We start from the raw sequence: 26314 nt of genomic DNA, 5'->3' as shown, positions 1-26314 counted from the left end.
GATGAAATCCATCATTAGTTCAAGTTAACATTCAATGGCTGCCCAGCTTTAAGAGACTACTGTAGCATGTGAAAAATGGGCACTACATGACCCAAATTTTAGGCTCACTATTTTTTTTCCATATTCTTTCACTGGAAGTGGGTCTCTCTGATAAGGCCAGCAGTTTTTTCCATCCCTAATTGTCCTTGAATGGAAATATCTTGTTAGACCATTTCACAGGCCAGTTAAAAGTTAATCACATCTACTGCAGACCAGATGAGGTAAGGACAGCAGATTTCCTTTGCTAAAGGGTGTTACAGAACCAGACAGGTTTTTAATGATAGCTGTCATAGACAACATTACTGAGACTAGCTTAACATCCAGTATGTTTTTTATTGATTGAATTGAAATTCCACCCAACTACCGTGGTGGGATTTGAACCCACGGTCCTGGGTGTTAGCCTAGGCTTATCGGGATTCCTAGTCCAGTGATATTACCACTAAACCACCATCTTCCCTAAATTAAAGAATATTAGAAAGGTTGGGAATGACCAACATTTATGAAAATAAGCACCAATAAATAAAATTAAAAAGAATAAATGCTGTAGGAAATAAAACCCTCGAGTAAGTATCAATAACATGATTATTTTTTATCATAACTGCAGTGACATTCCCCTTAATAGATTTCTTTCTCCTCAACTGTTGACCATCCGGATTTGAACAGGATACACGTTCTCTGGCTTCAGTGTTTGCTACACTTAAACGGGCTTCAGCATAGTCTGACAGATCCAGCTGACTATCATGGTAGCAGCCGTCAAAAGCCATAGTTTGCGTCTGATTCAACCTAAAGGAATCTGAAAACTGAAAAATAAGTACTTTTGTGATTATCACTGATACTGACATCTGCATTGAATTGACTGTTAGGGCCTAATGTTAACTCAATGCAAGTAAGTGGGTTTTAAATGAGTTAAAATCGAGCCCAACATTTCTAAAATTTGATAACTGTTCAAAGCAACATTTTGATTTACAAATCTGTTCACTGTATCTTAATTTACTAAGTCATCTTCAGATCTGTAAAAGCAACTGCAAGTTAATATAATTTCAAATTACTTCAGTCTAATTTAATATAAGCTCTTTTCTTCCTTTCTGTGTAATAACAGGGTTTATTTTCTTCTAAGATTATGGGTTCTGACAACAGCAATGGGACCAGGTATTTCCTTGAGAACTGGTCCTCAAAATATATAGTTGATCATAGACATAATTACTGTTGATTATTTGTTGATCATGAAGGAAGTGTTAATTTTAATGACAAGTGACAATTTCACTAGAAATGAGAAACTGATTGAGAAATGCAAAAGAACCGCTCTTTCCAAGTCTTCCAAAGAAAATAGGATCTACATAGCTGTTTGCAATTCACCAATGATCATACAAATACGCCATTGCATCCACTTGGAAACTTTGGTAAAATAATTATTAATTTACCATTTGTTGTGGAAGAGTGGGCCATTGAGATATTGAGTCAGAATAGGGAGACCAGAAATCTTATGGTTTATTTGGCCACAACCATCATGCCAAACCAATTATATCTTAACATTTTGGCATACCTTTCTACCAATGACTGTGGAACTGACTCTAAACACATTGGGCCAATTGAAAATCAGTGGGTAAGTTGTATTATCTACAACTAAATTATAATACAGGCTTGGCACCACCAATGATACTAAGATTAATCTATGCATCAATTCTTCTTTCATGGTCTGTGGGTGTCATTGGCAAGGCTAACAGTAATTGCCCATCCCTAGTTGATCTTGAACTAAATAGTTTGTTGGCCATTTCAGAGAGCAACTAAGAGTCAAATACATTGCTGTGGATCTGGAGTCACACGTAGACTAGATTAGGATAGAATGATACATTTTCTTCCCTCAAGGGAATTTGTATTCATGGTAGTTTTCACCATTACTGAAACTAGTTTTTATATTCCAGATTTCTTAATTAATTTTCAATACTATCAGCTACCATGGTAGGATATGAACTCATGTTCCCACAGCATTAGGCTTGGTGTCTGGATTACTAGAGGTGCATCACCAGATCACCACAACATCACTATATGAAATAATCCCTTGGTAAGTTTACTCAGTAATTGGTATTTCTTGTTTCCATTGTCTTGCTTAACATTATTTTCTTTGAACCTATTTTTATCTTTAGGGCTTTTTCTTTGAATTAATTGGCACTTCTGGTTTTAATGTCATTAAGCCCTACCCCTGCTTTGTCTCCCAGTATTTCCTCTCCCCACAGACTTGTCTCCTGGTCCAGCTTCTGCCAACCCACCCCACCTCACCCCCATGCTAACCTCAAAATGACTCCTACGCAAACCCATGATTTCCTTAACGTTGTTTAAAGTAGTAATTTTCATGAATAGATCCCCAACTTTAAGTGAAAACTACCTAACTTGACCAACAGTAGGATTGTAATGTGGCTATCCAGTTGAACTGAACACTGAAGAGATATCTGATGGCAGAAAAAAAAGAACTCCTGCATGGTTGCTTCTCCTCACTTGTTCCCTCTGACCCAGCTAATGTTTATCCTATAAATTCATTGCTGTATCCATCAGGATGTATGTGGCTGCCTTCGAGCTTGCAAATTTTGGCAAGAAAGTATCTTGCCCACAAACCTGTTCCACCTAATCTTGCATACTATTAAGTAATCATGCATCATGAAGCTGGACTTTGTGACATACGTGCTTCATTTAGCTTGCTCTGCCATTCAATAAGATCGAGGCTGATCGATTGTGCTCTTCACTTCGTTTACCTGTGTATCCCCCATTAAAATCCTACTCAGCTTTGAACATATTTAATGGCCCAGCTCCCATGCACACTGGGGAAAAGAATTCAGAAGACCACTGACCTATGAGACAAGATATTTCTCCTCATCTTTGTTTTAATGGGAAACCTCTTGGCCTAGATTTTCCCCTGGTAGTCGATTCTGCTGTGTAAATGGGAGTTGCACATCAGAACCCTGTAAAATCTCTGATGAACCAGACTCTGAGGAAATTAACCAGGAAATTGAAAATTCTGATGGGCCATTTCCAAAACCTGGAACCCTCCAAAAGTATCTATCTTAACTGGAGAATTTGGATGATTTCACTGCAGTTAAGTGACTAGTTACTCAGGAAAAGTTAGACTTTTAAAAATCTGGTCTAAAGTTTGGCTAACTTTTAAACATGACCAATTTACCATAGACTCCCCCCAACTACATATCCGCTGATCCAGAATCCCCCTTTCCACCTAGACTTGATACCCTTCCCCCACCATTGAACCTGAGATTCCTCCACTTCCCTGGAAGCAAACACTCCATGCACCCACCCGACCTCTTGTTGCCACCGATAGTACCTGAAAATCTCCTCTCTCAGAACTCAACAACTCTACTTTCCCTAGGGACCCAAAATGTGCCCTCATCCGAGGCCCCAAATACCCCCCCTCCCCTGGAAACCAGACATGCACCCTCTCCACCTGCGATGTGATAACTCTGTCTCATCCCAGAATCCAAAAACATCCATTTAATATCCAAAATTCCCTTCTCCCCGGGGACCCGACTCCTCATGCACCCTCCCAGCACTGATCACCTCCTTCCACTCTGACTGTTGGAGCCCGACACACCCCTTGTCTCCCCAGAACCTGACACCAACCACCCATGTTTCCACAAATCCAAACATCCCCTGCCCACCTGACCTAATCTAAACATTCCCATCACTAACCTGACCCCTTTCACATTTTGTGCCCTGGTACTGTACCCATTTGGAGTCCTACTTACCTGGCACCCTGCAACAATCCCCTAACCACCTGATACTCTACTTACCTGGCCTCCTGGAATTTCTGGAGGAGTCCTGATGGAATATTCCATCAGGAATTTGGGACTCTTAATGTAAAAAAGGAGCAGCATATTTATCTGAATATGTTTGCCATTAATCAGAAAATCTAATAGCCCATTACATATAAACTGGGTCCCACTTCCTTTCCCCAGATAGCTTTTGGAAAAGATCACATGTGCCTTAGAAACACTCAGTCATTTTAAAGGCAAGCCCAACCTTTGAGAATGATAGCACCAAATTATGTTCAAAATCATCATAATTGCGATTTCAGCATGTTCAAATGCAGATGTCACATAAAGAAAAACTCCATACATAATTTATCAGATGAACCTTTAAAGAATTCTCTCAATTTCTATTTTGTATACTTTTTTAAAAAATGAACAATTTTAGTTATCTTACCTTCTCTCTCTGTTTCATTCTTTTCCTTTCTTCAATAGTGGTTAGATAGTTTACAGCTGCATATTCAATTATAGAAAGGAAGACAAAGAGAAAGCTGACCCAGAGGTAGATATCCACAGCTTTAACGTAAGAGACTCGAGGCATTGATGCATTCACTCCAGTTATAATTGTTGACATAGTTAAAACAATCGTTATTCCTTGCAGTAGAAAAGAAAAATATGTAAGAAATATTGATGGTGTGAGGCAGACAGTAGTTAAAGAAAAAACCTGGACCTGTATTCTAATCTGGCTCAAGAATAGAAAGTGGGTTGATCACCTGTCTCCGGCCAGCATCTCCAATTTTTTTGGGATTTTTCTCCATCTTTTTGAACAATCCATAAAAGAGGCAATAAAACAATTCTAACCATTGCCACTAACAACAGCTTAGAAGTGATGCAGCATTGAATTGTGTCTAACCAGCACTTTTAGTTGTGCTATTTGAAAGATAAGATCTCAACAATTACAGGGATCAACATTAAGCACAAACATTTTAGCTAGTATTTTAACGTGTGCTTTCATGAGGCATAAACCGAGTCAAGCTAAATTTCATGCAAACTTAATTCTTAAATGCTTATCTTTAAGTTATGCTGAAATCAAAAGTTACATTCATCATGTTGGATGCAAAAGTATTGAATTTCCTCAATGTCACATATGCCAAAATTGGTACCAGTTTATGTCACTGTTATGAATGGGAATTTGCACCAGATTTCCTGCAATTAGTATGTAACAGAACAATTGATATGAGTTCAGTGTAATCAAGTGTGTTGCTTACTTCTGCTTTAGGCCTCACTTTCACAGAGCTCTTGCTTCCACTGTTCCTCTTCATATTCCATTATTATGCAGTAAAGGGGCATGGCTTTGGGAAAGCCATTCCAGATATAGAACCTTCTCAGCTTTGGGATGCAACACAAGTCTGCAATTCTTTGTCCACTGAGACTGGCAGTGTATACTTTAAGCCAGATGCAGATCTCAGTCAAACAAAGTTAAATCACAAATAAATATATAGTGACTCTGGACATACTGTACCAAAACATAAAGGTGTAAATCTACAATAACACAATAGTTGTGGAAATGCAGGAAACTGACGTGAACTGAATGGGACAGAGCTAAATAATGAGAGGCTGAATTTCAGAAAAATTTGTGAGGGAGTTCACAAATGTCTCTTTATTTCTAATACTTCCTCAATGTACTATCATGCTGTCCTAGCCACAAACCTTTAACAGGTTTCCATATTGTTATTCTTGCACTAGTGTTTTGTTTTGTTCATGGGATGTGGGTGTCGCTAGCTAGGACAGCATTTATTGTCCCAGAGGGCAGTTAAGAGTCAACCACATTGCTGTGGGTCTGGTGTCACACGTACACCAGACCAGAATAGGATGGGAGATTCCTTCCCTAAGGACATTAGTGAACTGGATGGGTTTCTCTTGACAATCAGCAATAGTTTCATGGTCATCATTAGACTTTTAATACCAGATTTTGTTTTGAAATTTAATGCAAACGTCACGATCTACCATGGCAGGATTTGAACCTGGATCCCCAGAACATTACCTGGGTTGCCTGATTAATAGTCTAGTAATAATACTAGACCAATGGTTCCTCTAAAGACATAGGGATATGAGGTGAAGCAATTGCAACTATTTGAAATCAGCCCGCTACAACAAGCATATTCAACCTAATTTCCGGTAAACACTGACACACATCTCAAAGCTTCTCATTTTGGGGAACTGGCTGGCTGGCACTAAGTTGTCAATCTCATTCAATGCAATAAATGGAAAAATTGTTACCAGAGCTGAGGGAAATCCTCTTGTGAGGTTTTAAGTTTATGCACAATGTTATCATTTTCATTTAATTTAAGAGTTTTCATGCTGTCATTGGGCTGTTTTATCCCTCACCTTGATAAAGACAAGAAGAAACATAAAGAAAATTAAAATAAATTACCCAGTGAAACCCGAGCCGGGACTGCTCTTCTGTCAATCCAGAAGGAAACCCAAGATAACATGACCATTAACATGGTTGGAAAGTAGGTTTGTAAAAGAAAAAAGAAAATGTGTCTCCTCAGGATGAAATTAATGAACAATCTGTTGTACCAACCTGAGAAAAGAAAAGTTACAATTTTGGTAAATTTTCTTCTCGTAGCCAAGTTTCTACCTCAACTGCATCTATCCTCATATTTCTTCATCCTCTCAGTGCCTAAAAATCTATTGATATCAGCCTTCAATATGCCCAATAGCTGAGCAGTCTTCATCCTCTGGAGTAGAGAATTCAAAAAATTCACAATCCTTTGAATGAAGGCATTTCCCCTTGTTCCAATTTGCCCTTATCCTGAGATCTTCAGTTCAGACTCTACAGCCAAGGGAAACAGCTTCTCAGCATCTAGCTGTTAAGTCCTCTCAAATTAGAAGAATCCTCCGAATTTCAAAGACTATGTGGCCATTATACCCAAACTCTCCATTATACCCAAATCTTTATTGCATTCCTGTAAGTCAAACATTTTCGTTCTAAAATCAAATTTGTTCATGGGATCTGGATGTCATTGGGCCAACACTTATTGCTCGTCCCTAATTGCAAAGGGGCAGTTAAGAGTCAACCACATTGCTGTAGGTCTGCAAACACATGTAGACCAGACTGGATAAAGATAGCAAATTTCCTTTCCTAATCAGCACTAGTAAATCAGGTGGATATTTTACAACAATCAACAGTGGTTACATTGTCACCATTAGGTTTGTATTAAGTCCAGTTTAATTGAATTAAAATGTCAACATCTGCCATGTGAGATTCAAACCCACAGCCACAGGTGCTATTGTGGTTTTCTGGATTACCAGACCATTGAGATTACCAACCTCTCTTTTCTTCCCTATGTCAGGAGACCAAAACTGTACAGAGTACTTCCAATGTAATTTTTAAAATCAAAGCCCAATATAATTGCAGCATGGTTTCTGTACTCTTATCCCATTGGAATAAAGCCTTCCTAATTGCTTGTTGGACTGCATGTTACCTTTCCCTGATTTTTGTACAAGGTCTTCAAATATCCCTAAATACCAGTATGTACTAGCCACTCACCTTTTAAAAAGCATTCTGCTTTCAATTCTTCTGACAAAAGTGAATAATTCCACACATTTTCCATTATGTTGCATCTATCACCCTCTTGCCCAGTCACCGAACCAGTCTCTTCTACTAACAGCTTTCCCTCCCACCCAGTTTTGTATCACCAGCGAACCTGAGTCACACAATCTTCTCACCTAAATCATTGTAGTACATTTTAAATCACCGATGCCAAGTACATATCCTGGTGACACTGCACAAGTAACACCCTGGCATCCCTACAATAGCTCTTTTATTGGCTGTCTGTTTTCTCTGTTAACCAGTCCTGAATTCAATGGGAATTGGCTAATATCCACAATCTTGAGTGCTAAACTTGTGTGTGGCATTTTATTGAATGCCTTCTTATAAAATCAAAATATACTACATCGATCATCTGACCCTATCTATTTGGAATTCTGTTGCTGTTAGCCCACCTGAGTCTCATCTGATGACAACACTCTGTATTGCTGCTGTACAATCCAGGGGCGATTGAGAGGGTGTCACTGCCTTCTGGCATCCAAAAGTAATCCTTGGTTTTTTAAAGTTACTTCTTGTGCTTTGGAATGAACTCCAATATTTCTCTAGCTTCTGGGCATTATTCTGCTGTGATTTAGATACCAAGCAAGTTCTCACTTCTGAAGTGGGCTCCACATTTTTCTGGGATTTATGTCTGTGCTCATTGATTCTTCATTGATTCTCTTTGGCTTTCACTCTGAAGTCTATTCCTACGTTTGTTCCTGTGTTGAAGTTTGTTGATCTACTAAGTTCCTAAACCGAGCTACAGTGATTTATTGATCTTCACAGCTAATCTGTATTCTTCGGCTATTTCCTAGATTATCCCCTTCTCCTAGTTCATGAGCTTTACTCTTCTTCTCTATTAGCTCCCTAGATTAAACTTAATTTCTCCATCGGTCCCTCAAATCAATCACTGATTATTCATTTTCTACTTTCTGCTCCTCCAACAGCACCCAACATTTCAAAGGCCAATCTATGAAGTCTTCTAAACTGACTATTACTTCTCACTGCCTCATGGATTGAACATTGACCAGTTTTTAGTTCTAAGCTGAACCTTCATCCCCTTACTGGCTCCTGAAATGGACTTAGCTCCATTGCAGTCTTCCTCTCTGGCACTTCCTTTATACGGTAGTATGCATTGAAGAGTTTAGACTTTTACTCTAAGAATAAAACTGATTAATAAAGTGAATTAATGTTAACTCACATGAGTGTAGACCTCATTTTACTAAAGATAGGTCCTCAAAAATTGGGCCAGTTTCTCAAATAAACCTGAAACCCAAGATCTTCTTTATTGTCTGCCACATATGTAAGTAATCTAACATCATAGTTCACAAAGGGAATCAATGAAGAATAAAGCTAAAGCTGACATTTACATATTTTTATAAGCATTTTATACACACTTACACATTACTAGCAAGCACCTTCTAACCCAATAACTTTCGATTCAGACTGTGTCTATTTGTAGGAAGTAAATCCCCAGTTCATGACTATCACCTACATACAATGAAACATTATTAATGTAAATAGGTTTTCCTTTCTGACCATTTGTATATGCGTTTCATATCCTAGTCTGAATCTCAATATCATACTATCACCTTGTATTTAACAATCTCTGCTCCCTATTATGCATTCTCTTCATCACCTCATTTGGTCATGGCCTCTTGCACTTGAGATATTTCATCATTGCAGTTCCCTCAAACCCTAACCCCTCTCAACAGTACTTCTCAGCTTATTTGGTTCTGTCAAATATTCAAATTGTTTTTGAATCACCCATGGCTCGTCTCTGCATATTCCTTGGGACTCTCCAAATGCGTCTGTAGACCTCTAGTAACACCGTAAGTTTCACCGTTGTCTCTCACTATCCATCATGCTGAGTCATTCTCCAGGAATTGACCTTTAAGGACTCCTCACCATTGCTCTAATGTATGCTATCTCGTCCCACCACTCAAATAACTAACATAATTAACCTCCCTAAGTTTTACAATGATCCAGAATGTTTGATTTTTCACAAAGCCTAAGCTTTTATTATTTTATTAGGAATGAATCCATTGAAATGATAATGACACAAATCTGGTTTATGGACAATAACTCTTTCTGCACCATCATCTGCATTACCCATTAGCTGGACCAGTGTCAAAATGCTTATTGCTATGTATTATGAGTATCCAATAAGTCATACTGTTCTCAATGGGCATATTTATGATAATTTGCTATCAAATTGTACAATAGCAATTGAACCTCTCTCTGTAGGATTACAATCTTTCAGCTTTCCATCATTCAGATACCTATCATGGTGAGAGAAACGTACCAGTGCTGCTATAAAATGCAAGTCCACTTGATGCACGAAATTCTTGTATGAAAAACTGAGCAAGTAAAATCTGTTCATCTGTCTTCAGTGGTTCCTTTTCATTCTTCCAATGGAGCATTAGATCTTTTTCATTGTAAGCATCTGTAGGAAAACATAAAGGCATTATTACAGTCAAGCCAAGATTACAAACTGACAACTTATTTTACTATAATTAGGTTGGTAAAATAATTTTACAAATTTATCAAACATGCCAGCATTTGACTGTATTATCCTAAGCTCTAGATGACTAATTCTTATCAGTCAGTTAATTTAAAAAATTAAATAAATTAAAATTATAGTTTAGATAACAATGGAAACAAAGAAAATTTCAGCCTATGATACTTATATCACACCAAACTTTTAAATGCATTGAAGAATAAACAAGTATTACCACTCAAACTTACTAAACCAAGTATTAGATACTTACAACTTTCAAGCTCCAGTGAGCAGTTCTGAGTATCAAGGGGAAAGCTGCTAAAATCCATTGAACACATGGCAGTGACTGTAGTTCTACAAAAAGTATTCAAAACAAGCTATAAAATATGCTCTAATTTAAGCCACATAAGCACCAAGGTATTTTTTTTAAAATAGGCTTATTTAAAGATAGACACTACAGTAATTGCCATATAGTGGGAATGTTACTGGACTAGTCCAGATGCCTGGAATTAAATGCTCCCAATATATGTTAAAATTCCACTATTGCAGCTGGCAATTAGTAAATCTGGAATAAAGTGCTAGTCTCAATAATATCCATTAAACTGCTGGATAACCATAAATACCTATTTGGTTCTTTAAGGATTTTTCAGAAAGGAAATCTGCCTTCCTACTTAGTCTAGCCTATATGTGACTACAGCAATATCATTGCCTCTTAATGTCCCCTAAATATCCTAGCTAGACACTCAATTTTATAAATCTGTTATGGAAATGTTGCAATAGAATAAAGCCAGACCACAATCTGTAGCCAGAACAGCAGAACAGCAGTAATATAAGTCAGACACTGGAAACAGCATGCTATAAATACAGCTTAGTGATCAAGATTACGGTGGCTCAGTAGTTAGCATTGCTGCCTCACAGTGCCAGGGGCCCGGGTTCAATTTCACCCTCGGGCGACTGTCTGTATGGAGTTTGCACATTCTCTCTGTCTGCATGAGTTTTCTCTGGTTTCCTCCCACAATCCAAAGATGTGCAGGCTAGGTGGATTGGCCATGCTAAATTACCCATAGTGTTCAGGGATGCGTAGATTAGGGGGATGGGTCTGGGTGGGATGCTCTAAGAGTTGGTGTAGACTTGTTGAGCTGAAGGGCTTGTTTCCATACTGTAGGGATTCTATAAAAGATGAACATCAGTGCAAACAACAAAGCTGAAACATTTTCAGTCACCTTCATCTAGAAGATAAGGCAATCAAAGGTTATCAGGACGAGGTGGGAATGTAGAGTTTGAAGCACAAACAAATCGGCTGTGAACTTACTGATAGGAGAAGGCCCAAAGGGCTGAATGGTCTACCTGTCCTGTGGTTTCCTACTTCATATGTTAATATGAACTACCTAGTGGTTGATTGATCTTGATCTGATACTGAAGTCCCCCGACACCAGTCTTTACCCAATTTGGTTAACTCCATGAGATATTAAGAACTAGTTGAAGGCTCTAGATTCAGCAAAGTCTTTGTGCCCTGACAACACCCTGAATGTAGAAGTGAACAGGTGCCCCAGAGCCACTGTATCCTTAGTATAGCTACTTATTACAGCTACTACACTGGCTTCTACCCAATAATATGGAAAATTGTCCAGGTATATCCTGAATACAATAAGCTGGTTAGGTCCAATCCAGGTAATCATAGTTCCATCAGTTTATTTTCAATCATCTGGAAAGAAATAAGAGGTGTAAATAAGAGTGCAATCAATTTGCATTTATTTAGCAACAACCTGTTCACTGAAACAGATTAGGTTCCACCAAGGTCAATGAAGTCCAAGCGTCATTGCAACATTTGTACAAACATGAACCAAAGAGCTGAATTTTAGAGGTGACATGAAGGTCTCTACCCTTGACATCAAGGCAGCTTTTGGTTGAGTACGATATCCAGGGGTCCTGTCAAAATTGAAGTCAATGTGAATGTGGTTATGTTTAACCTAAAGGAATCCCAAACATCACTGGTGGCACACCGGGGTAGTGTACTAGACCCAAACATATTCAACTGCTTCATCAATGCTCATCCCTTCAACATAAGGTCAGAAATGAGGATGCTAGCTGATAATTGAACAATATTCACAGCTCCTCAGTCACTGAAGCATTTGTGAACACATGCAACAAAACATGAATATCATTCAAATTTTGACTATAATGGCAAGTAATAAAAGCAACACACAAAATTTGTTCTAACTTTCATACTTAAATCGCATTTAAAATGGCACACATTAGATTCAGACTGTTAGGAGAACTGGCTTCACATTGCACAAGAAATTTAAGGAGTCATTTTGCTCAAACAAATACAAAATGAAAGTGCAGAATTTAAAATGAAACAAAGATTAATTGTGTAATCATTGCAATTTCCATCTCACTATTGATAAGTTTATAGCATAATTCTCAATAGATTCATATTTATGGTATCCAATGCTGTGTGACACTACCTCAGAACTCTTCCAGCTATAACTATGTTACAACATCAGTAAAATTACTTCAAAGTTTGAGACTTTCCATACAAATTAATACAATTGCACAAAGATTGCTTGTACACATTAACATAGGTATATGAGTTGCCATTTTCGATGTGTGACATGCTTGACAAACTGCATAAGAAATGTTGTAAAAATGGAGGAACACATTTATCTTCAGCTTCCTAAGTGACTGTGCTCGTCCATGCATGCACACCTCCCTACCCAACCTGTTATTTACTTCAGGGAGTCATTCAGTTCTGTAGGAATTCGTCTTGCAATATGGCTGCCATTTTAAACAAGTTGCCCACATGTCCTTAACGTATCATTAAAAGCTATTAGTTCACTCCCTTCCATGCACCAAAATTTCCTCATTTGTGAAGATTTGTAGATCTTTAAGAGCTGTTCCCAAATGTAGCTTTGCAAACCCTTATCAAGAGTATTGCAGATTAAGGTCTCTGGGAAAGCTTTCCTTTTCTTTGTAACCTAATCGAATGAGAGAGTGGGGCTTGCATTACAAAATCTAATGCAACACACAACCTAAGCTACGGAGTTACGTTTTTGGAATAAGGTTAGCATTTCTTTTGCTGGAATTGAAAATAGAAACCTTTGCATTTTCTAAAACTTGACCAAAAAATGCAATCTCTCACATCAATTCAGCTTGACCTCATGTAAACTCATTTCATGGATTATTTGAAGCTTTGCAATGTAAATGACTATTGAAGTACAAATAAAAACATTTTGTATCAATATTAATTATATTGTGCAGGAGCTTGAAGGATTTGAATAATAATAAGAATCATGTGTATCATTTTGATGAGATAGCATTTTGAAATGTGGGAATAGTTGATCTGTCATCTAGCTGTAATACAGTGTGAGAGAACATAGTGCATATAATGGAAAATAAATCTTGTATTTCCATTGATATCAAGTATTATCCACTTTAAAAGGATTTATGGAAGGAAACCCCAACAGAAGATTAATACGGAAAAAACTAAACTCAGCAATACTAAGAAAAGTCAATTAGCAATGATTCACCTTAAACTGTACAGGATGTTGCCATCTGGATATACCCTTAGCATGATGTTCTCCATAGTTGTGTCATGTATGAAAGATCTTTTGGAGTGAACAAAAAACACATCCGGAACCCAAATTTTCTTGACTAATCTTCCATCAAATGTCATACTTCTGTTGTTGGAACTTGGAAAAGCGAGTCTGCTATCTTTCCAGTAGTGTCTTAGATACAAAGTCATTGTAAAGTCCTATGGATACGAAACATCAGCAGTAAATGGATTCTGAATCAAAAGAGGGATGATTGTAAAAATATGGAATGTTAAGGCTGGTAATTATTTACATGACAAACCATTGTTTTCAGTCCTTGTTCCAACCTAATTTCCTAGATATCAGCTCAATTACTACTGCTGGCATGGTGGTAACGTTAGCATCATATTTGATTCCAAGATCAGCTGAGACTATATATTCGCACCAGCAGTGAGATTGCCTATTTCCATGATCATTCATCTCCTACTGAAACCCTTCCTCCTGCCTTGTTACCTCGAATGAATTCCTGGCTCATGTCCCATATTCTAAACTCCCTGAGTTCATCCAAAACTCTGCTGTTCAAGTCTTAAGCTGCATCAAATCCTGTTCACACGTCGCCCAATTGTGAACTAAATTATATTGGCTCCCAGTGAAGCCTCATGCCTCCCAGTCTCTGCATTCTCCTACAGTCACACAACCCTCCACGATGTCTTCATTCATTTATTTCTGGCATCTTGTGAACACTGTTTTTATTCATTGCACCATTGGTGATTGTGTCTCCACTTGCCAAGAATCCCTTTCTTACAACTTGCTTTCCTCCTTTAAGACAAGACATAGAACTAACCCTTGTAACCAAGATGTGGTTGTCTAACTCAACTCATCCTTATTCAGCTCAGTGCCTAATTTTATTTTAAAACATTCCTGTGAGTTTCTGATGTTTTTATTTATTTTATTACTTTGAAAGTACAAATATTAGTTGTTTTTGACATGAGCCAATCAAACAGACCAACAGCAATGGAAAGCCAAAAGTCAGGATCCTCTTTCATCAGCAAATCAAATTCAAATTCAAATAAAATGATAATAAATACAATAATATGCAATGTGCTTATGGTACAGTTATGTAGTGCATTTTTGCTGTAGGTAAATTTCTGTCCATCAGTAACAAAAGTTCAGACTTACCATATCAACTTCAGAAATGCTGTCAATGCTTTCGATCTGGACATCTATACCAACAGATACTGCTGCTCCTTAAAAGGCAAGTAGGAAACATGTGACTTTAATTTTACCTTTTTTATGTGTTAACTTCTTGCAGTTCCAAAAGCAGCAGTTATCCTACGGTAACTTGGGCATTCTTAATAACATAAATAAAATGCAAAACTTGTAGCAAACGCTGCAAATCTGAAATCAAAATAGAAATGGTGGTGACCCAAAGCAGTAAGCGTATAGAGAAAAGTTCAAGTTAGAGAAAAGATTTTGGATTCACAGCAGGAGCAGGAATTAGCAGTACTCTAGCCAGCTATGTCAGGAAGATAATGAATGGGAGTAAGTACAACTAGAACAAAGATTATTCCACATAGTCCATGAAAAAGCAGGCTTAGCTTAGACTGGCATGGGTTTCCACATTATCTTTGAAGGAAGAGAGTAGATTCAATATAAGAATATATTTATCCAGATGGAGGATAGTATGGTAGTTGGGGACTAACTGAGCCTCTGTTTAAGGAAGAAGTGAAAGCTATCCTATTGGAGGTGCAGAGGAATTGACCGTCGATGTTGGAAAGGAGACACTTAGAGCTAGAAATTTGGAAAAGTTTAAAGTGATGGAGGACTTTGGAAAAATCACGGATATATACAGAAAGAGATGTTTAGCTGGCTGAAATTATCTTCACAGCAGCTGACAGGAATAAACAGCTTGAAACCAAAAACAAGGGTAGTAAAAAAGGAAGAGTTCAATGGTTTAAGAAGAAACAAAAGCATCTGTTTCTCCACCAAAATGCATGTACACCCAGGTCTCTTTTTTCCTTCAGATCCATTTATAAAGTACCCTTAGTGTTATATTGTCTCTTCATGTTCTTAACAGTAAAATGTATCACGTCTCACTTCTCCACTTTGAACTTCATTTGCTTCCTATTTGCCCACTTCATCAACTTGTCAAAGTCCTTTGAAGTTCTATACAGTCCTCCTCACAGCTTACAATGTTTCCAATGTTGTATTATAGAACGTCGAATGTAGAACTGTACAGCACAGAAACAGGCCCTTCAGACCACCATGTTTGTGTCGACCATTATGCCATTCTAAACTAGTCCCATCTGCCTGCACATGGTCAGTATCCCTCTATTCCCTGCCTGTTCCTGTCTGTCTAAATGCCTCTTAAATCTTGCCAATGTATCTGCTTCTGCCATTTCCCCTAGCAGTGCAACCTAGGCTGTGTAAAAAAACTTACCTTGCACATTTCCTTTAAACCTCTCCCTCTCACTTAAACCTATGTCCCCTAGTATTTAACATTTCCACCCTGGGAAAAAGACTCCAACTATCCACGCTATCCATTGCCTTTCACAATTTTATATAGATCTATCAGGTCAGCCCTCAGCTACCTACACTCAAGTGCAAACAATCCAAGTTTGTCCAACCTCTCTTTATACCTAACACATTCCAATTCAGATAACATCTTTGTAAACCTCTTTTGCACCCTCTCCAAAGCCTCCACAAACTTCCTATAGTATGGGGACCAGAACTTCCCACAATACTTCAAATATAGCCTAACTAAAGTTTTATACAGTTGCAACATGGCTTGCCAACTTTTATACTCAATGCCCAAACTAATGAAGGCAAGCAAGCCATATGCCTTCTTTACCACTTTATCTATTTGTGTTGCCACTTTCAGGGAGCTGTGGACTTACACCCCAAGATCGCTCCATATGTCAATGCTCCTAAGAGTCCTACCATATACTGTACACTTAACTTTTGCATTTGACTTCCCAAAATGCATCACCTCACATTTGTCCAGATTAAACCGAATCTTCCTTTTTCCACTCAATTTTCCAACTGATCCATATCCCATTGTATCCTTTAATATTCTTCCTCAGTATCCACAACTCCACCAATTTTCACAATCATTGAATCATAAAATCTCTACAGTGTGGAAACAGGCCATTCAGCCCATCAAGTCAAAACTGCCCCTCCGAAGAGCATTACAACTTTGCATTTCATCTGCAAAGTTACTAATCAGACCACTTACATTTTCATCCAAATCATATATATATATATTACAAACGACAGAGGTCCCAGCATTGATCATTGTAGAATGCCACTTGTCACAGACTTCCAGTTAGAAAAACACCCCTCCATAACTACCCTCTGTCTTCTATCACCAAGCTAATTTTGTGTGCAATTTGCCAACTTACCATGGATCAAATGTGACTTAATCCTCTGGACCAGTCTACCATGAGGGACTTTGTCAAATGCTTCAGTAAAGTCCATGTTAATAACATCCACTGTTTTACCTCATCTGTCATCTTCATCTCTTCCTCAAAAAACTCAATCAAATTTATGAGCCAAGACCTCCACACATAAAGACATGCTAACTATGCCTATTCGGTCCATTCTTCTCTAAATGCAAGTAAATTCTTTCTCTGAGAATCTTCTGTAATACTTTCTTGACCACTGATGTAAGGTTCACTGGCCTATTATTTCCTGGATTATCTTTGTCAACTGTTTTAAACAAAAGAAAAACATTGTCTGTTCTCCAGTCTTCTGGATCCTCGCCCTAGGGCTAAAGAGGATACAAAGGTCTTTGTCAAGGCCCCAGAAATCTCCACCTTTGCCTCCCTCAGTATCCTGGGATAGATCCCCTTAGGCCCTGGGAATTTATCTACCTGAATATTTATCAAGACACACAACAGCTCCTCCTTCCAAATATTGACATGTCCCAGAAAATAAACATACTCCTCCCTAATCTTACAATCATCCATGACCCTCTCCTTTGTAAATATTGGTGTTAAGTACTCACTAAGGACCTCACCCAATTCCTCTGGCTCCACACACAATTTCCTCCCTTTATCCTTCAGTGGACTTATCCTTTGCCTAGTTACCATTTTACTCTTAATATATGCATAAAATGACTTGGGATTCTCCATAGTCCTACTTGCCAAGGATATTTCTTGGCTCCTTCCAGATCTTCTAATTTCTTGTTTAAGTTCTTTTCTGTTTCCTTTATATACCTTTATAAATGTTACGTATGCTGCCGAAATCTTTTTAACTAAATTTTCAATATCTCTAGTCACCTAAGTTTCCCGAATCTTGCCATCGTTATCTTTCATCCTCATGGGAACATACTAGTCATGAATACTGATCAACTGGCCTTTCAAAGATTCCCACATGTCAGATGTCTGCAAACTTTGAAATTGTGCCCAATACACCAAGGCCAAGATCATAAATATTGTTCAGGAAGTTCACGGATCCCAAGACTGACCCTTCAGGAATTTCACTACAAACCTTGCTCCAGCCTGAAATATATCCATTGACAACTGGTCTCTGAAGGTTCATGGGTGTGCAAGTGCTTATGAGGAGCTAAGAGGTTGTGTCAGTGCTGCTAATGCAGCAACTGGTTAGGATTTGCTTCAAGGATGACCTGCATGCTGAGAATATTTACAGTAGGCATGGGCTGCATATATTAAATTTGCAATCTTCCTAAACTAGAACCTATTATTTTCATCTTTTCTGAAGACAATGGAAATTGTATCCACTTTGTCAGCTACCACATCCAATGATTCCTGGACAATGAGAGACTAAGGAGGCTTCCCTCGATCCCTTGCTGCACAAACTTCACTAAATAGAGAATTCTGCCATGATTTCACTTTCTCTATTTCTACGAGCTTCAAAAGTTAATTTAAATTGAATCCTTAGTAAACCACAGCATCTAGAAATTTCACTTATCTTATCTTGATCTTATTCTCTCCAAGCTCTTCAAACTCATGTTTGGAGTGTGCTGCAAAGAGTTTTAAAAGATAGCTGTGGAAAATCCTGGACGATCAAGCCATTAGCTTCCAGTGTAATCTTGGGGCTATTCACTATAGGCCTCGTGGCTCCTGGGCTGGGATTACAAATTAGCTTCTATAAATTAAGATTTAAATAGCACTGTACTAACTGAAATTGGGATTGCAATTTTGAGTGATAGCAATCAAATGAAAAATAACCGCTGTAAGTACTTGTCAATTTAATGTCCAAAACTTTAATTTCTCATGCACAGAATGAATGGATATAACCACACACAATCTTAAAACGAATAATTTCTTCTTATTGAAAATTAACTGGATGAGCAACCTTTAATTAATTATATCCACTAGCTTCACAGTGGAAATACAATTAGCATGAAGATCGAAAAAAATTTCAGAGACAAATATTTAACATTGGCTCTGTCTCCTACAATCAATCCCATAATAATTTTAATTTGAATACATCCTATAAAGAACAAGTAAAAAAAAGGCTTAATCACGTACTTTCACCTAAAAGTAAAGGAAACATTTTAACAAGCAACCCAACATTATAGTTTGTAATGTAGAGAAACCTTTGCCAGTAATGGACAGAAAAATAAATGTAAAAGAAATCCACTATTTAAAAGGTTTATTACCACTTCATTTATAATGCCACATTTTTTATCTACATTATTTGACTTTACCTACTTTTTGCTCCTTATTCCTTCATGGCATGTAAACAATGCTAATGGGCTAGCTTTTATTGCCCATTCTAATTGCCCTGGAGAATTTGGTGGTGAGATGCCTTCTTGAACTGCTGCCATCCTTGACATAATGATGATTTTAAAACACTTTTTATTTACAATACGGAGTGAAAATAAAATTTATATTGGTGATAGCAAAACAAAATCTTTATTTAGTCCCAAATTTAGTATCAGTTATATTGGCCTTTTTGCTGCCAGCGGCAAAGGGACTATACTCATCACTGACATTTAAAAAAAGATGCCCTCATAATTTTGCAGAGTTTAGAGCATTTATTTTGCCCTTTCAAACTTGGCACCATCTATACAGGATCTGGAGTAATCATGAACAACGTAGTCATCAAGCAGGCCAATCAGACTGAAGAATTCTTACAGACACCCAGCCAGGAAATAAAAAGCATGGATTATAATTCATTTCTTATTGATTTTACAAGATTTTAAATAATTACGAGATGGACTATTAGAAATTCATATTTTGACAATTTCAAAAATTGCACAATATTTATTATAGTATGGTCAGAATAATACTCCATAAAATTTGTTTTACAGAACCACAATATTCAATATTAATTTGACTCAGTATGCTGCTAAAAATTAATTTACAACTAATTCAACAAAGTATAGCATTTTCAATGATTTTTACAGTGAGAAAAGCATGTAACTAGTTTATGTTCACATCAATTCTCTGATCCTAGGTTGAAAAGGCAGCAGCATATCCTGTGGAGGTGTTGGGTCTGTCTCACAGATAGGAACTTATGAAATTTCATTTTTAATTACACATGTGTAGGCACTAAAATTTACTGTCAATTTTTCACAATAATAATTACAAGCACTAAAACAATTATCTTCACTAATTTGAAAATTCTAGGCCATTGAAGAGGAATTGTTGATTTAGCACTAAAATGCTTTGCATTGACACATTCTTTAGGTAGTACATTATTTTAATATGTTTTCTATGTACATATTCAGTGGGAACACTGGCATATGAAAATTACCACCAAGAGTAATATTAGAAAGGGAATGTTTTCTGGGTCTGTTCCCAGGCACAACTGATAACCTGAGCAGATATTAGCAAATTGAATGGCTTCGAACCCACACCATAAAGGATAATTTCCCCTATTTAAAGTTCATTTACAATATCATGACAATTACACTGTGTAAATTTTATGTTTATAGTAGCCAAATGCTCGCAAATCTTTTTATATTACTTCAGGTTCTGAGAGACTCAGATTTTGACTATCCAATTATGCTGTTTGATTTGTTTTCACATGAAAATATAAGAGCTACAGAAAATCCATAATAAGAGTTATACTTTTCAGAATTAGGAAAAATATTTAAACTATTGAATAGCGTAGTGAAATTGGCAGAAAACCTTTACCTCCAAATCCAGGTCTCATCGCAAAATCATGGTCCTCTATTCTAAGAAGTTGTTCAGATTTTGTCAGGTGTGTTTTAGTTGAATCAGATCTTTTACTTTCTGGTCTACTGAAGCAAAACATAAGATTCCTTTCAAAATCGTAACAGAAAAGCATAGATGCAACACCACTTTTAAAAACACCAGATATCAGTATTTGCGAGATTAGTTAAATGAAACAATACTTAATATCATGTGCTAAAAAACAACACAAAGAAAATAGGGAGACAAAACTATACCCGTGTATTGTTGAGCTCATGAATGGATCTCACCAGGTTAGAGGATAGAGCCTTTACAATGAAGCATTCAGTGTTATAAGAGACAACAAGGTGCAGGGCTGGATGAACACAGCAGGCCAAGCAGCATCATAGGAGCAGAGAGGCTGACGTTTCGGGCCTAGACCCTTCATCAGAAAAGGGGGAGGGGAAGGGGGTTCTGAAATAAATAGGGAGAGAGTGGGAGGCGGATAGAAGATGGATAGAGGAGAGGATAGGTGGAGAGGAAACAAACAGGTCGAAGAGGTGGGGATGGGGCCAGTAAAGGTGAGCATAGGTGGGGAGTTAGGGAGGGGATAGGTCAGTCCAGGGAGGACGGACAGGTCAAGGGGGCGGGATGAGGTTAGTCGGTAGGAGATGGAGGTGCGGCTTGAGGTGGGAGGAGGGGATGGGTGGGAGGAAGAACAGGTTAGGGAGGCAGGGACGAGCTGGACTGGTTTTGGGATGTGGTAGGGGGAGGGGAGATTTTGAAGCTTGTGAAATCCACATTGATACCATTGGGCTGCAGGGTTCCCAAGCGGAATATGAATTGCTGTTCCTGCAACCTTGTGGCACTGCAGGAGGTTCAGGATGGACGTGTCGTCTGAGGAATGGGAGGGGGAGTTGAAATGGTTCGCGACTGGGAGGTGCAGTTGTTTATTGCGAACCGAGCGTAGGTGTTCTGCAGAGCGGTCCCTGAACCTCCACATGGTTTCCCCGATGTAGAGATAGCCACACCGGGTACAGCGGATGCAGTATACCACATTGGCAGATGTGCAGGTGAACATCTGCTTGATGTGGAAAGTCTTCTTGGGGCCTGGGATGGGGGTGAGGGAGGAGGTATGGGGGCAGGTGTAGCACTTCCTGCGGTTGCAGAGAAAAGTGCTGGGTGTGGTGGAGCTGGAGGGGAGTGTGGAGCGGACAAGGGAGTCACGGAGAGAGTGGTCCCTCCGGAAAGCAGATAAGGATGGGGAGGGAAAGATGTCTTTGGTGGTGGGGTCGGATTGCTGCTTGGCCTGCTGTGTTCATCCAGCCCTGCACCTTGTTGTCTCGGATTCTCCAGCAGCTGCAGTTCCTACGATCTCTCATTCAGTGTTATAGCTGTTTCCTCCAGAATTCTATACACCATATTTCACCCAGACTGTTTCAGACGATATCAGTGAAGACATGTGACAGGGTTAATCACACAAAATGAGGGACCTAGTAGGGTAGGCATTAACAAGTTGCTCATGAAGAATGAGATATAGCCAAAAGTAGTTGTCAGGTGAAATGATGTACCCTAGTCTCATGACCAAGGAACAGGCAAATAACTCACCTTAGCTCTCAGACTGCTCCTAAGAACGGTATTTGAATTAGAGAAATAACATGTGGTATGAGGAAATGGCAAGTGTTGACTTTTGAATTTCTCACATTGAAAGGAAATCCACACTTATTTTGCATTGGTTACTCATGGACCTGAGCCTTCCTCTCAGCAACAAACAGAAAGCAGTAGATATTCTATACACTATCACTTGCCCATAAACTTTCTACATGATTTTCTAATGAAGGCTTTTAAAATTAGAACATCATTTGAATGCATGGTATCTGGGCCCTGTGTAAATAAGGCAAGCATTTTCATATCTCTTTATCAGATTGAAGAATCCTAAATGTGGAATGTAGGTATTGAACCAGGAAGTGTCAGTGAGAACATTTAATTCAATGTCAAATCATTAAAAAATGTAAAATAAGGACAGAGGAAGGTAGAATTGAAAGAGATAAAATAGACATAAAGAAAATTTACATATTATAAAATTGTTTGCTTTTTTTAAATGCGCAATAAATAAAATCTGAAGGTATTAGACTCCACATTACTATTTTCAGCGCAGAGAGATTTTTTGGCAGAAATTAAGACTTACCACGGAAATAAATATTCTGTTGTGCTTAAATAAAAAGTTACATCTTTTTCTGGATAAATTACTTGGTATATATCAACTAAGTACAGCAACTTCACACTATTCCATAGATTCCAATGTTGAGTCCCTCAGTTAGAAAGAGGTTTCTGGAGGAGCAGGGCACCTCAATAGCAATTTCCTGATTTTCACATTTATAAGACCGTAAGATCATAGGAAATGGGAACAGGAGTAGACCACTCAGGCCCTCGAGTTGGCTCCACCATTCAATAGGATCATGGCAGATTTAACATTCCTCACGTCCATTTTCCTACCCTTTCCCCATATCCCTTGATTCCCCTACTGATCGAGAACTTATCTATCTCAGCCTTAAATATACACAAGGACTCCGCTCACACAGCTCCCTGTGGCAAGGAGTTTGAAAGACTCACAACTCTGTGAGAGAAGAAATTTCTCCTCATCTCAGTCTTAAATTGGCACCCTCAATTCTAAGGCTATGCCCGCTAGTCCTAGACTCTCCCATGAGGGAAAACATTCTCTCAGCATTTACCCTGTCAAGCCCCTTAAGAATCTTATCTGTTTCCAAGAGATCACCTCTCATTCTTCCAATCTCCAATAAGTACAGACCCAACCTGTTTAGTCTTTGCTGATAAGACAATCCTTCCGCACCAAGAATCACCCCAGTGAACCTTCTCTGAACTGCCTCCAATGCAGTAATATCTTTCCTTGAATAAGTGAACAAAAACTGCTGACAGACTGCTGATATGATCTCACCAGCACCTTGCACAATTGCCATAAGACTTCCTTACTCTTGTACTCCAATCCCTTGAAATAAGGGCCCCCATTCCATTCATCTTCTATTACCTGCTGCAACTCTTATGCTAGTTTTCTGTGTTTCATGCACAAGTACCACCAAGTCCCTTTGTGTTGCAGCTTTCTGCAGTTTTTCTCCATTCATATAATAATTCTTTTGTTCTCCCTTCTGAAATGAACAACTTCAAATTACTCCATATTACGCACCATTTGCCAACTTTTTGGCACTTAACCTATCAACATCACTGTGTAAAGTGTTTGTATTCCTCTCTCAACCCGCCTTTCCACGTATTTTTGTGTCACCTGCAAATTTGGCTACAGCACGTGCAATTGCTGGAAGTTGCTGTCTGATTTGCACCTTACTAGCAGTGTTAGCTGTAAGACTGATCATTAAAAACATAAAGAATTGCAGATGCTGTAAATCAGAAACAAGAGCATAGATTGCTGGAAAAGCTCAACAGGTCTGGCAGCATCTGTGGAGAGAAATCAGAGTAAACGTTTCTTCCTCAGAACTCTGAGGAAGGGTGACTCAACCTGAAATGTTATCAAAAGCGAGGAGAGCGGAATTGTTGGTCACAGCTAAAAATAACAAATATTCTTGATGCCTGGATGCAAGAGATTAGCTGAAGTTGAAAATGTAAATATCAAAACTATTTTTCTTGTGCAATCTAACGTGTTCATTTTGACCAAGTTATCATTCAGATTGCCACAAAGCAGCTTACCTTTTCTGTTTGATGTCCTCAGATTTGGGCTGCTGGTGGTGTTTTTTGCTATGACTGGCACTGCCCTTCTCCATTGCAACCGGAAACAAGGTGAGAAACAGCAGCCCCCAGAAGAACAGCATGGCTTTTAATTCACAGGTTTTTTATACATGGAGACAGTCAAGATAACTCAAGCTGCCATGTCATTTTAAACAGGCGACCTAAGACACCAATAAGAAAAGTATCAGCTTCTCTGAATATGCCACACATTTCACCAGCTCACTTTCTATTTTTCTCTCGATTCTGGAATCCGGTTTTATTTTGACGGAGAAAATATCCTTAAGACTTAAAATACATTGAATTACAGTCAGGACTAAAATCCATTAATGCCTGACTGGAATGGGCCCAGTTTTATTATTTATTTTCAATATTTGAAGGTGGATGTCACATTCAAACCAAATGGCTCCAGAACTGGAAAATAACAAATACATGCAAGATGCACTTCCGAGAATTAGGGGAAAAGGAGTGACGCCAATCATTTTAATCCTCTTTATAACTACCCAGACCAGAGGCCAAAAATAGTCCAGTAACATTAAAATCTGATGAAAGGTCAACCAGTCTTTCCTACTCCGTTGGAAACCACAGGATACTTAATGTTTTCAGTCAAAACTGAAAGGGGTAAGGGAGGGGAGAGGAGAGGTAAATGCATCACAAAGAACTGCTAACTGTTCCATCAAACATCAAAGGGTTAGTTTGACGCACGTAATCGCCTGTCAATGCTCTAAAATGAATTATTTTGTATAAAAATTACCAATTTTGCATAGAAGGCATCTTAGGTTTTCTTGTGACACTATCAGATAGAATGTCCAGAGGGGTTTTATAAATAATAACGGTGTATTATTTTTAAAAAGTCAAATACAATAACGTTTGGCAGATATATCAAGTGATGCACTTACCAGCAGCATTAATCCCCATGACTAAAGCTGGAGTTTTGCAATTGCTCCAAATAATCGTGGATTTGGAAGATTTTGAAATCTGCAGAATTGGAACAATACTGGAAATGGTGTGGGTTGGTAAAATCGGAGGTCTGATTAAATAAAGGTGAAAGGTTCCAACAGACGACCAAGCATTGAGCAAACTGACTTCATTCTCAGACCTCCACACAGGGAGAACTGTTTCTACTAAGCGTTTCAGGGATAGAATCGGTTCCTACAGATTAATTACTTACTAAATACGGAATTCTGGACTGTATTGATAGAGATATCGCTGTCTACGTAAACATTTCTGTGCAGCAAATCCCCTGCGTGGCGTATTTCATCTGTCAAAAGTAGAAATAATCAGAAAAAGGGAACTAGGGAACTAGGAAAGCATTACAGGGAGAGAAAGAGAGACTCAAAGTGAACTTATTGGATCAAATACTAGGATAGAATCAATTTTAAGAAACGAGGAATATAGAAATGTATAAATATGTAAAGAGAAACAACAAAGTATCAATATAAATGTCAGAAATTCAGATTAAATAAAACAAGTTATAAACACTGCACAAAATTACTCTGTAGTTTACCTGTTTGTTCCTTTTTTTTGATTCTTTTGAACAGACAGCTTGGAATCAAATCTCCTAAATTTCATTGTTTTTGTTTTTTTTATTCATCTAAGTGTTTGTATATGGGAGAAAACACCCACAAAAAATTATACCAGAGGAGAGATTGGGAGATTTTAAAAGCGGCCTATTTGATATGCGCCAGAATGCACTGTCTGAGAGAGTGATGGAAGCAGATTCAATATTTTTCAAAAGCGAATTGGGTATATCCTTAAAAAAACCCACAAATGCCCCATATGGAGAAAGACCATGTGAGCGGGAGTCGTAGTACAGCTGATTCAAACAGCCAGAACAGAACTTTTCTATGTTCTTGCAACTCTGCTGTCACTAAAGTTGGTTAGGTATGGCTTGTATGTTCAGCTGTTTTAAGCCTAAAATTCTACAAGTGCATTATTTTAGTGCCGACTGTGCTGGATACCATCTTGAGTAGGTTGTTAATGCAGCATTTGGAGTAAGGGGTGGAAATCTGCAGAGTGGACAAATCATGAAATTTGGC

The 26314-nt window shown here is 38.2% G+C and overlaps 1 protein-coding gene across 3 annotated transcripts; it reads right to left on the bottom strand.

The window, feature by feature from the left end:
* Window positions 1-291: 291 nt before the first annotated feature.
* On the bottom strand, window positions 292-25557 carry LOC109927719 (gamma-aminobutyric acid type A receptor subunit rho3). 3 transcript variants are annotated; one of them, XM_020527711.2, is made up of 10 exons: window positions 25175-25557; window positions 24240-24439; window positions 20526-20632; window positions 14596-14663; window positions 13414-13637; window positions 10155-10237; window positions 9689-9829; window positions 6223-6375; window positions 4246-4442; window positions 292-839 (listed from the first exon to the last, which is right to left on the bottom strand). In XM_020527711.2, exons 2-10 carry the CDS (start codon window positions 24359-24361, stop codon window positions 537-539), a joined length of 1398 nt encoding a protein of 465 aa, XP_020383300.1. In that variant the 5' UTR covers window positions 24362-24439; window positions 25175-25557; the 3' UTR covers window positions 292-536. The 3 variants fall into 3 exon arrangements, with proteins under 3 accessions (XP_020383300.1, XP_020383301.1, XP_048458799.1); XM_020527712.2 differs by having other exon boundaries at window positions 20526-20629; XM_048602842.1 differs by having other exon boundaries at window positions 25447-25557.
* Window positions 25558-26314: the final 757 nt, after the last annotated feature.

Source organism: Rhincodon typus, chromosome 11 (assembly GCF_021869965.1).
Source record: "Rhincodon typus isolate 14 chromosome 11, sRhiTyp1.1, whole genome shotgun sequence".
Taxonomy (NCBI): Eukaryota; Metazoa; Chordata; class Chondrichthyes; order Orectolobiformes; family Rhincodontidae; genus Rhincodon; species Rhincodon typus.
Note: the sequence above shows the minus strand (reverse complement) of the source record. Positions and strands in the feature narration are given on the sequence as shown.